General features: G+C 41.9%; 1 protein-coding gene across 8 annotated transcripts; it reads left to right on the forward strand.

The window, feature by feature from the left end:
- The first annotated feature begins 5,014 nt into the window (after nucleotides 1-5,014).
- On the forward strand, nucleotides 5,015-9,311 carry HEI10 (RING/U-box superfamily protein). 8 transcript variants are annotated; one of them, XM_088948774.1, is made up of 9 exons: nucleotides 5,015-5,258; nucleotides 6,209-6,318; nucleotides 6,438-6,510; nucleotides 7,017-7,062; nucleotides 7,156-7,186; nucleotides 7,430-7,685; nucleotides 7,814-7,977; nucleotides 8,191-8,479; nucleotides 8,650-9,311. In XM_088948774.1, exons 2-9 carry the CDS (start codon nucleotides 6,249-6,251, stop codon nucleotides 8,654-8,656), a joined length of 936 nt encoding a protein of 311 aa, XP_088804900.1. In that variant the 5' UTR covers nucleotides 5,015-5,258; nucleotides 6,209-6,248; the 3' UTR covers nucleotides 8,657-9,311. The 8 variants fall into 8 exon arrangements, with proteins under 8 accessions (XP_088804900.1, XP_088804903.1, XP_088804905.1 ...); XM_088948777.1 differs by having other exon boundaries at nucleotides 8,209-8,479; XM_088948779.1 differs by having other exon boundaries at nucleotides 8,239-8,479.
- The last annotated feature ends 545 nt before the right edge of the window (nucleotides 9,312-9,856 follow it).

The following is a 9,856-nucleotide window of genomic DNA, read 5'->3' on the forward strand; positions in this document are numbered from 1 at the left end:
GGAGCTCGTCACCAAGTAGCTCTCCACCAAGGAGCTCGTCACCAGGCAGTTCTCCACCAGGGAGCTCGTCACCAGGTAGTTCTCCACCAAGGAGCTCATAACCAAGTAGCTCTCCACCAGGGAGCTCGTCACCAAGCAGTTCTCCACCAGGGAGCTTGTCACCAAGTAGTTCTCCACAAAGGAGCTCATCACCAAGTAGCTCACCAAGTAGCTCATCACCAGGCAGTTCGCCACTAGGGAGCTCCATCATCCTCTGAGTCACAGGCCACCTGGGAGTAGGTCAAATGACGAGGTACTTAGGCAAAAAAAAAATTGATACAACACAAAAATTGGTACGTGACCAGAAACGGTTACATCAATTGGCATCGTCTGTGGGAACACACTACAAAAAGCTAAGTTCTCATCCTACAAAAGCTAAGTTCTCATCTTACAAAAGCTAAGTCCTCTTCTCCCAGAAAGCTAAGTCCTCACTTTTTAGAAATTGAAGCTCTCGCTTTATAGTTTACATTTTTTATGAACTCAAAGACTACGCATGTAGCTAACAGACTAAGTTTACTTTCAATTCAGTTAAAGTCTCACCAGTCCTCTTCGCAAGGTCCCCCCTACAAAGATGAGCTCTTTGTGGCTTCTGCGGGAGTTGGCGGCCAACAGACTACATAGGTGCCCTTACTGGTCGAGCCTTCCAAGGCTCCCGTGTGAGCTGGCGACCTAAAGTTAGTAGTGCTGCCCCCAAAGGTCGAGCTCCTAGTAGCTTCTTGTAGGAGTGGGTGACCGGCATTACGAAGCTGATGCAGTGCAATCATAGCTCCAAGGCACCCACCTGATCGGCTCGGCACCTTACAGGTAGCTCAACACCTTATTGGTAGCTTGGCACCTGGTCAGCTCGGCACCTTGCAGGTAGCTCGGCACTTGGTCAGCTCGGCACCTGGTCAACTCGGAACCTCACTAGTAGCTTGGCACCTCGCAGGCAACTTGGCACCCGGTCAGCCTGACACCTCAGGTAGCTCGGCACCTGGTCAGCTCGGCACCTCATAGGTAGCTCGGCACCTGGTCAGCCCGACACTTCACAGGTAGCTCGGCACCTCACAGGCAAAGCCTACGAGCCACATTACTGCTTAAGACTTCGTCGCCTCTTCGGCATTGGCAAAGTCTACGGGCCGCATTATTGCTAAATACCCCATTGCTTCCTCAGCATGGGCAAAATCAGCAAAAAGTGAAGTATAAGTTGCCCCCATAGCCTAAGGGCTACACTACTGAACTAGTGGAGACCTCCTCACCTTAAAGGCAGCTCGCTACTTGTAGATAGCTTGCACATACATACGACTCTCAAGGCCTAAGGAATTGGATCGGCACTTACTAGCTCGTCGACTTATAGGCCAAAAGAAGAATACTCCCTTCACTAAGTTACTCTCAGCTCGGGAGTGGGGGGCAAATGATGAGGGCAGATTTGTCCCTCCAGTGAAATTGCGACACGTGGCATCTTGTGACAACTAGGAGACACCCAGGCAACAACTTACCAAGTTGGTGTCCCACCTGGGCACCGGCTTGGTGCAGCTTGTGGGTGGCCTGGCGTGGCCTGCACGCGGCCTGCGCGACCTGGCCAACCTGGATCAGCCTGGCACATGATCCAACCTGGCCGACCTAGCCGACCTGGATCAGCTCGGCACATGATCCGACCTAGCCGACCTGGATCAGCCTGGCACACGACCCGACCTCCCCAACCTGGCAACCCATAAGACGCCCACTGATAAAATTCAGCGTGAATACCCTACGTGCTCGGTAGCTCGCCAAGGAGCCAGGTAGCTTGGTAGAGCTCGCCACAAGCAGCTCGGCATAGCTCCCCCGAGTAGCTCGCCACTTGTAGGGTAGCTCAATACAGAAGAATACTTTGGCATATCGCAAGAAGATCTCCTACATGACAACTGTACCTGACAGATCTGGTGGCAGCGCCCACATCTCTTGCCAGGCGGCGTGCCTGCCGTCTCTGAAAAGCATGGCACGCCTGACGAGTCCGTACCCTGCAGCAGTAGCCTGCACCTGTCACCTCAGTCCTGGCAGTAATGGCTTGGGTAGTGGCAGTTATGCCTGATGTGACTGGGCACCACTATATAAGGACTCCGACCCTCAAAGCCAAGGGGTAGGGAATGGAAAAATGGAGGTAATCCCTGCTCTCTAGCTCTCTCATTTCTCTCCAAGCTCTCTGCAATCAGAATGCTAACTTAGGCATCGGAGAGTCCCCGCCGGGTAAACACCCACGGTTCCTCTGATTCAGTTCTCGTAGGTCCCTCAACTCCCGCCGCCTACAAAGAGGAGGAAAGGATGGAGTTCTCACAGGTCCCTTAGCTCCCGCCGCCTACAAAGGAGAGGAGATCACCTCATGTAGAGGGCAGTCGGATTGCGCTACACCAGGGAGCTCACCACCAAGTAGCTCTCCACCAGGGAGCTCGTCACCAGGCAGTTCTCCACCAGAGAGCTCATCACCAAGTAGCTCTCCACCAGGGAGCTCATCACCAGGCAATTCTCCACTAGGGAGCTCGTCACCAAGTAGCTCTCCACCAGGGAGCTCGTCACCAGGCAGTTCTCCACCAGGGAGCTCGTCACCAAGTAGCTCTCCACCAGGGAGCTCGTCACCAAGTAGCTCTCCACCAGGGAGCTCGTCACCAGGCAGTTCTCCTCCAGGGAGCTCGTCACCAGGCAGTTCTCCACCAGGGAGCTCGTCACCAAGTAGCTCTCCACCAGGGAGCTCGTCACCAGGCAGTTCTCCACTAGGGAGCTCGTCACCAGGCAGTTCTCCTCCAGGGAGCTCGTCACCAGGCAATTCTCCACCAGGGAGCTCGTCACCAAGTAGCTCTCCACCAGGGAGCTCGTCACCAGGCAGTTCTCCACCAGGGAGCTCGTCACCAAGTAGCTCACCAAGTAGCTTATCACCAGACAGTTCGCCACCAAGTAGCTCATCACCAGACAGTTCACCACTAGGGAGCTTCATCATCCTCTGAGTCACAGGCCACCTGGGTGTAGGTCAAATGACGAGGTACTTAGCCAAAATAAATTTTGATACATCACAAAAATTGGTACGTGACCAGAAACGGTTACATCAATAGCAGTGCAAACGATTTGAGTGTAAATTTTGACCTATTTTTGTTTCAAATTTTAGCTTATTTTGTTTGATTGCTCTACAAATGAAGTAAATTAAGACATGAAGCAAAATAAAGTAAAACTCAAAACAAAATTAAATGAAAATTTGCATTTTTTTTCATTTGTACTCCCATGCATCCAATGTTTTCGAATTGTCACTAACCCAGACGGCCGGATTGCTCAGCCCGGAAACCGTCCAAGCAATCGGTTCCATTTCACCCCTAACCCGTTCTTGCACCAAAAACCATTGACTTGGTTAGAGAACTTCTAACCTAGGCAGTCGAACCATCGACCAAACAACGGTTCGCGGTTTAATAAAGTTGCAAGGAGATCAAAGAGGGGAGAAACTGACAAGAACAATTTGAGATCTGAGATCACTAAATCCCAAAACCCAAATTCAATAAAGAAGAAGACGAAGAAGAAGAAGATGGTTGATGGTAGATGTTGAAGAGAAATTAGATCTTAGATCTCAGATCTCAAATCTCAGATCTCAGATTTGATCTATTTTTCTATTGTTGTCGCCATCGTCGTTACCGGTGAATGTCAAATCCTCCTCCTCTTCCTTCTTCTTCTCTCATTCCTTCCTTTTTTTCCTTCTTTACTCCCCTTCCTTTCCTTTATTATTATTTTTTTTTTTGCTTTCTCTTCTTCCTTTCCTTTCTTTTTGCTCAGCCAACAACCAGCCCCTCTTTTCTCATATAAGACCGGAAGTCTAAGAATAGGTAATAATATTTGCCCTAATAATCAAACCATTCGAACCATTTGACCCAAACAATCAAACCGTTGACCCAGAAACCGATGGCCACAACAATTCTATTTTTGGGTTGGTTTTTAAAACCTTGCATGCATTTGTACTAGTACAAATAAAATTGCACTACAACCAAACGCAACTTTAGGAGAAAAACCTTGAAAAGTCATTTGTTCTCTTTTGATTCTCTCCGTGAATCATTAATTTGTTCTAAAATAATTTAATATACATTTCAATTTGTTCTAACATTTTTTCATTATTTATATATTCTATAATATATGTTATTTATTTATTTCTAAATATGTTATTTATATTGCACCTTTGTAATTTTTATATTATTTATTCTTTTATAAAAATATGTATATATATTGATAAAAGTAATTGAAAAATACTTATATTTTTTTCTTTATTTAAATAGTTATATTTCTTTTCCTTTTAATAATTTATTAATTTTTAAAATATTAAATCGGATCAGATTAGTTCAGATATCCGCCATTTGATCAAATTTGAATTCAAATTAGTATTTATGAGATCCCAGATCGGATCTACAATATTTTGGATCGGATTCGAATCTGATCCTATCCGTTTACAATAGTATAGCCCAAAATGCTCATTTCATCCGCAAACTAACCACACCATCAGTAGTAATTCTATCTACCGGCCAGACCAGTATTACCCATATAAAAACGGAGTTTTCATCCAACCGCACATTAGGAACATCAAGATGCCCAATAATGTGTTGTGATCAACAGATCTGAAGTCAGAAACGTAGAGGATTGGAAAGGATTAGGCCATACCTGTGGGGTCAGCTTACGCAAAGGACGTTGGACACGGTGGAATACTTGTGGGGTAGGTTAGGCAATGGACACCTGGAATCCAGAAGATTGGTGGTTATTTCCTGTTGAGGGATACATGGGATCTAGTGCCAACGAACAACTATATTGGCTACATACCAAACACCTGTGTTCCGTACACATGAGCGAACATCATTTATACAGGTACATGCACGAGAATACTGATGTGTCAAATTTTTATTGGCAAGCACCCAGATTCGCACACATGTGCTCGCACTAGATCCTAACTCGTCTCGCGAGGAGCACTATATAATTGTTTGGCGCCCATTCTCATTTTGATTCCCCACCGGTCGGTTTGAAAGAAGAGAGGGACAGCGGGTGAAGGAAGAGTGGAGACTAGAGAGGGTGGAGAAAGCGACACTGAGTAGCAGAGAGACAACATTTCAATAGATTTCAACCGTTTGCTTTTCTAGGGTTTCCTTGGGCCTCTTTCAGCTCTATCCGAGGGTACTGATCTGAAATCTGCGACAGAGAAAGGTCGAAATTTGATTCTTCTCCTGGACTTTTAACTATCTTCGAAGGTGAGATCCTCGTAATTGCTAGAACCTCTCCTACTGTTTCTAGTATTTCAAGGGTTCCTCGTAAATTTTGTTCGATTTCTTGATGGAAACTCTGGTATGAGAGTATTTTTCCTCTCCTTCTACGATTTGTGAACCACTCGCTGCTGCTAACTGTAATCTCTTGAAAATTTTCAAATTAGGGATTGCATTCATATTCCCGGAGAGAATTTATTCGGAATGCTTTAGTGTGTTCTTTTCTAATTTTCCTTGATCTCCTCGTAGAATTTAGACTGTTTCTGAAAAATTAGAGCTTTTTCTGAAAGTTTGGACAGGACATGACAAAAAGGATATTCTGCGAGAATTTGTGCGGATTTTGTCGCAGTTATCCTAATTTCTGGCATTTTATTGAGCTTTTCTTAATGTTTTCTGTGGCGCCTATCTGAAGATCTTGGTTTTTGTGGCTGTTCTTCAAATGCAAAAAGTATTGTTGACCTGTAAGCTTCTCTTCTCAAATAGAGTTTCCAAATCTTCATCATAATTTTATTGTCTCTTATGATTTTTATACCTTTTCTAACCCTCACCCCTTCCTTAATGTGCTTTTACTAAGACAACGCAGTGCTGGATAATCTAGCTCCGAGAACATTTCTTATTTATTTGACTCCACACTTTTGCAGTGAATATATGCTAACCTCTTATCTTCTTCCGTGATTGAATCAATCAAAAGTTTTCTCTCCCGAAGACGATATTGCCTGTAATTTTTAATTCAAGCAAGGGAACAATTTCAAAAGCTTTTATTTTTTATTTTTTTTTTCTTGAGGAGTTCCTTCCTTGTCTGTCCTCAGACCTACTACACAAAAGTGGAAGTGGAAACACCAGGGATATCTTCACGGAAAATTTCTTCTTGAACGAAATTGCTCCGTGTTTGGATTTCGGAATTCTAATTCTTCATTTTCTGACGTGTTCTCTCTTAGATCTTTCTAAAGCCCCAATTCCGTGGAATAGAGGATTAAAATGAGGTGCAACGCATGCTGGAGAGAATTGGAAGGGCGCGCCATTACGACCACTTGTGGCCATCTCTTATGTATCCATTCTGATATAATTAAATTGGATGCTGTTTTTAGTTATGCACTGCGTTTCTTCTTTCCCTGTTTGGAGGAGTTTTTATAGATTTCAGATTGTTTTCTTTAACAAGAGCAAAAGGTACGGAAGATGCTAGCAAGATCCTAAGTAGTGATGGAGCATGCCCCATTTGTGATCAAGTGCTGTCTAAAAGGTATTTTGTTTCTAACCTTGATGTTTGCATGGTTTCGACTTCAGACATGGTATGTTTGAATTTCGTAATCCTTGCCTAATCAAAACATGACATGGTATAATTTCAATTTACATGTTTTCTAGGATAGTTGCTAAAACAGTGGTTCTCTGACTTTAAATAGTACAAAGATCTCAAAACTAGAGTCCATTCTTCCAGAAACCACTTTGTGCAGTTCTATCATCTATGATGAACAAAAAAAGACATAACAGAAACGCATATGTAAGATACATATGAAGCATAATCGTTCAAGTTAAATATTACTGAAATTTGGCATTCATTAACTAGGGGATTCTTGAGAATATAAGGTTGATTGGCCAAAGGCCAACTGCTCACAAGATCATATGATTCTTTTACTGTTAGCGCTTCAGCTTACATGAACTACAATAAACTTTTAATTACTTTTTCTCATATACAACCTAAGATTTGATTGCCACTTAACTTATCCGTTCTGATATTCTAATCATCAGCCTTATGAAACCTGTGGATATCAATCCCAATGATGAATGGATAAATGTAAGAAAGCAATCTTCCAACTACACTGAACTTTGTGCTTTTACTATTATTTTGTATCTGATTTTCACTACATTTTGTCATTTTCTGATGCAGATGGCTATGGCTGGAATATCTCCACAAATATGTATCCTTTTTTTACTTGTCTGAATCATCTCCCCTATTTGGAAAGTTTAGGATCTTGGAATTCTTTTCCCGTTGTTGTGGGGAGGGAGGGAGACCATACTTAAATATATGAAAAAAAAATAAAATAAACTGTAGTAGAACATTCAGATAAGTAGTAGAACATTCAGATAAGTAGGAGGTTGTCTGAGTCGGTCAAAGAACATATTGGATTGTTGGGCCATGCATCTTCCTTAACACAAACCAGTGATGAAAAGTGCATACCGAAGTGTTACGTTCTTTATTGGACAAAAGGAGCTGGAGATGCAATACAAGATGAGCAAAATAGTAGCTCAGTGCCGGCAAAAATGTGAGGCAATGCAAGAAAAGTTCACTGAAAAACTGGAGCAAGTGCACACTGCATATCAGAAAATGGCTAAAAGATGCCAGATGATGGAACAAGAGATTGAAAGCTTAACCAAGGATAAGCAAGAACTCCAAGAGAAATTTTCAGAGAAATCTAGGTAAATCTCTGCATGGCTTTTTGATCTTGTAAAGTCCACCAGTTGACCCTTTTCTCCCCCCCTCCCCCTGAATTTATTGGTTCGGTTCGGCATTTGGGCTAAACAGCGCAAACATTATCCAATACCAGGCAGAAGAGAAAACTTGATGAAATGTATGACCGATTGAGAAATGAGTATGAATCAGTGAAGCGATCGGCAATCCAACCGACTAGCAATTTCTATCCTAGAGCTGAGCCTGATTTGTTTGCAAGCCCAGCTAATATGATGGATAACAGAGATCACCTAAGACAAGGTAATTCTGTTTTTCTTGTAACCCTTAATAGACAATTCAAAACTTAACTCAGTGTCACAGAAAAAATGTCATTTTTTGTAGAAAGTTTTCTTAAACATTTGGGAGTGATTAATCGTGCTTATCAATATTAAGTATCTTTTGGCTATTTAATTAACTTTGTGACACTGAGCTGAGTTCGTTACCCATTTTGTTAAGCTCTTCCACAAATACCAGTTGATTTATTTGTTGCAGATCGGTCGATTTTCATTCCTGACACTCCAGGACCAAGAGAAGATATGTGGCCTGCGCCGAGGCAGAAAAATTCCAACTCTGGCCCCTTTGATGTCTCCGGCGAATCACCAGTAAAGCAAGCTCCAGTTCCTGCTGATGCTGGCAACAGAAGGGCTGGTGTTCGTCCCCCGTTCGGAGCTGGAATTAGTAATCCCTCCATGACTTTACGAAATCTCATACTGTCACCAATGAAACGACCCCAGCTATCCCGTAGCCGACAACAAATATTCACGTAAGGCATGCTACACTCCCATCCTATCTATCATATTTTTCATACATTTACGTTCTCCACAACTGGGCCGCTGTAAATCTTGACATCCTTATATCTCTGCTTTGTACACATATTAGAGACAACATTAGAAAGGAAGAGTATCTGATTGAGTCTTCTTTCTTCGTTTTCAGGTTATAGGCTGGAAGATAGAAGACTAGTGCATATTAGAGACAACCGAAAGCTTCTCCGTTGATATAATTGGAAAAAGGATAGGTCAAAGAAATTACTTCGACAATCAGAATTCCTTTTACTGGCTTTTAATTTCTCCTTGCGCCTTACGAGGAGATAACGTTAGAAACATTTCCGATCATACCTTCAAAATACAAGCTTCATATACTTTTCATGACGGTTAAGGTAACTTTGCATAGATGTAAAGCTGATCATTTTTGTGTAAACTGTAAAGAGAAATGAGGATCGAGCTTCACATGAGTCGTCAGTCGTGTGTTTAAGTCATTCATGCTACTTGGATGGAATTTCTGTGTTTGAAACAGTGAAGAATCTAAGTCTGGCTACAGATGATTCTCACATTCCCAAATCCTCCACAACGAACCTTAAGATGCATTAGGCAATAACATAGTGGTCATTGGTCAATCGCGCATGCTCTCGTTTTTCTTTTTCTTTTGTTTTTTTTTTTTTTTTTTTTTGCCTTTTCCATTATCATCAAATCTGTTGAGATGGGTGAAGCTTCATTTTGAGATTTTCATTCATTGTTTCAACTTTCATGTTTGAACTGACGTGTACTGGGATTATGGCAATGCACATGCAAAGTAAATTACTTGGCCTACGGTTGTTTGTTTAAGGTGTAAGTACATATTTACAACATTGATTAAGAGGCTTCTAGTTCGCTGAACGATGTGAAAGGGAACTGTTGTTTTGTGAGATTTACATTATTGTTGTTTGGTAGTCATCAGACTCAGTGTAAAAGTGTAAATACAAGTTTCTAATTTCCATCAAATTTTGAGAAGAGGGAATTTTACATCGGTGTTAAATTTTCACCTAATCTCAATGTAAAATTTGCCCACAGTGAAATTTTACGTTAATTTACTATGTAAAACAATACCACATCCAAACACTAACAAAATTGGACCAGAATATAAAGTTAACTAAATTCTTTATTTATAATTCAAATAAACAAACACGGCCTAAAGATTAAAGTACCCTTAAAGCTTCATAACCCACTTAAAATACCCAAAAACTTTTGGCTGCGTTTGGAAATGATGTAAATAAGTGTAAATGCAAATATATAGTGTAAAATGATCCATATAAATTGCAAAGTTGGATTAGTTTTGTACTGACAAATTTATCTTATTACCAAACAAACTTTTAGCTGTAATTGAT

The sequence above is a fragment of the Nelumbo lutea genome, chromosome 6 (genome assembly GCF_056320005.1).
Source record: "Nelumbo lutea isolate HS-2025 chromosome 6, American lotus-T2T, whole genome shotgun sequence".
NCBI classification, from domain to species: domain Eukaryota; kingdom Viridiplantae; phylum Streptophyta; class Magnoliopsida; order Proteales; family Nelumbonaceae; genus Nelumbo; species Nelumbo lutea.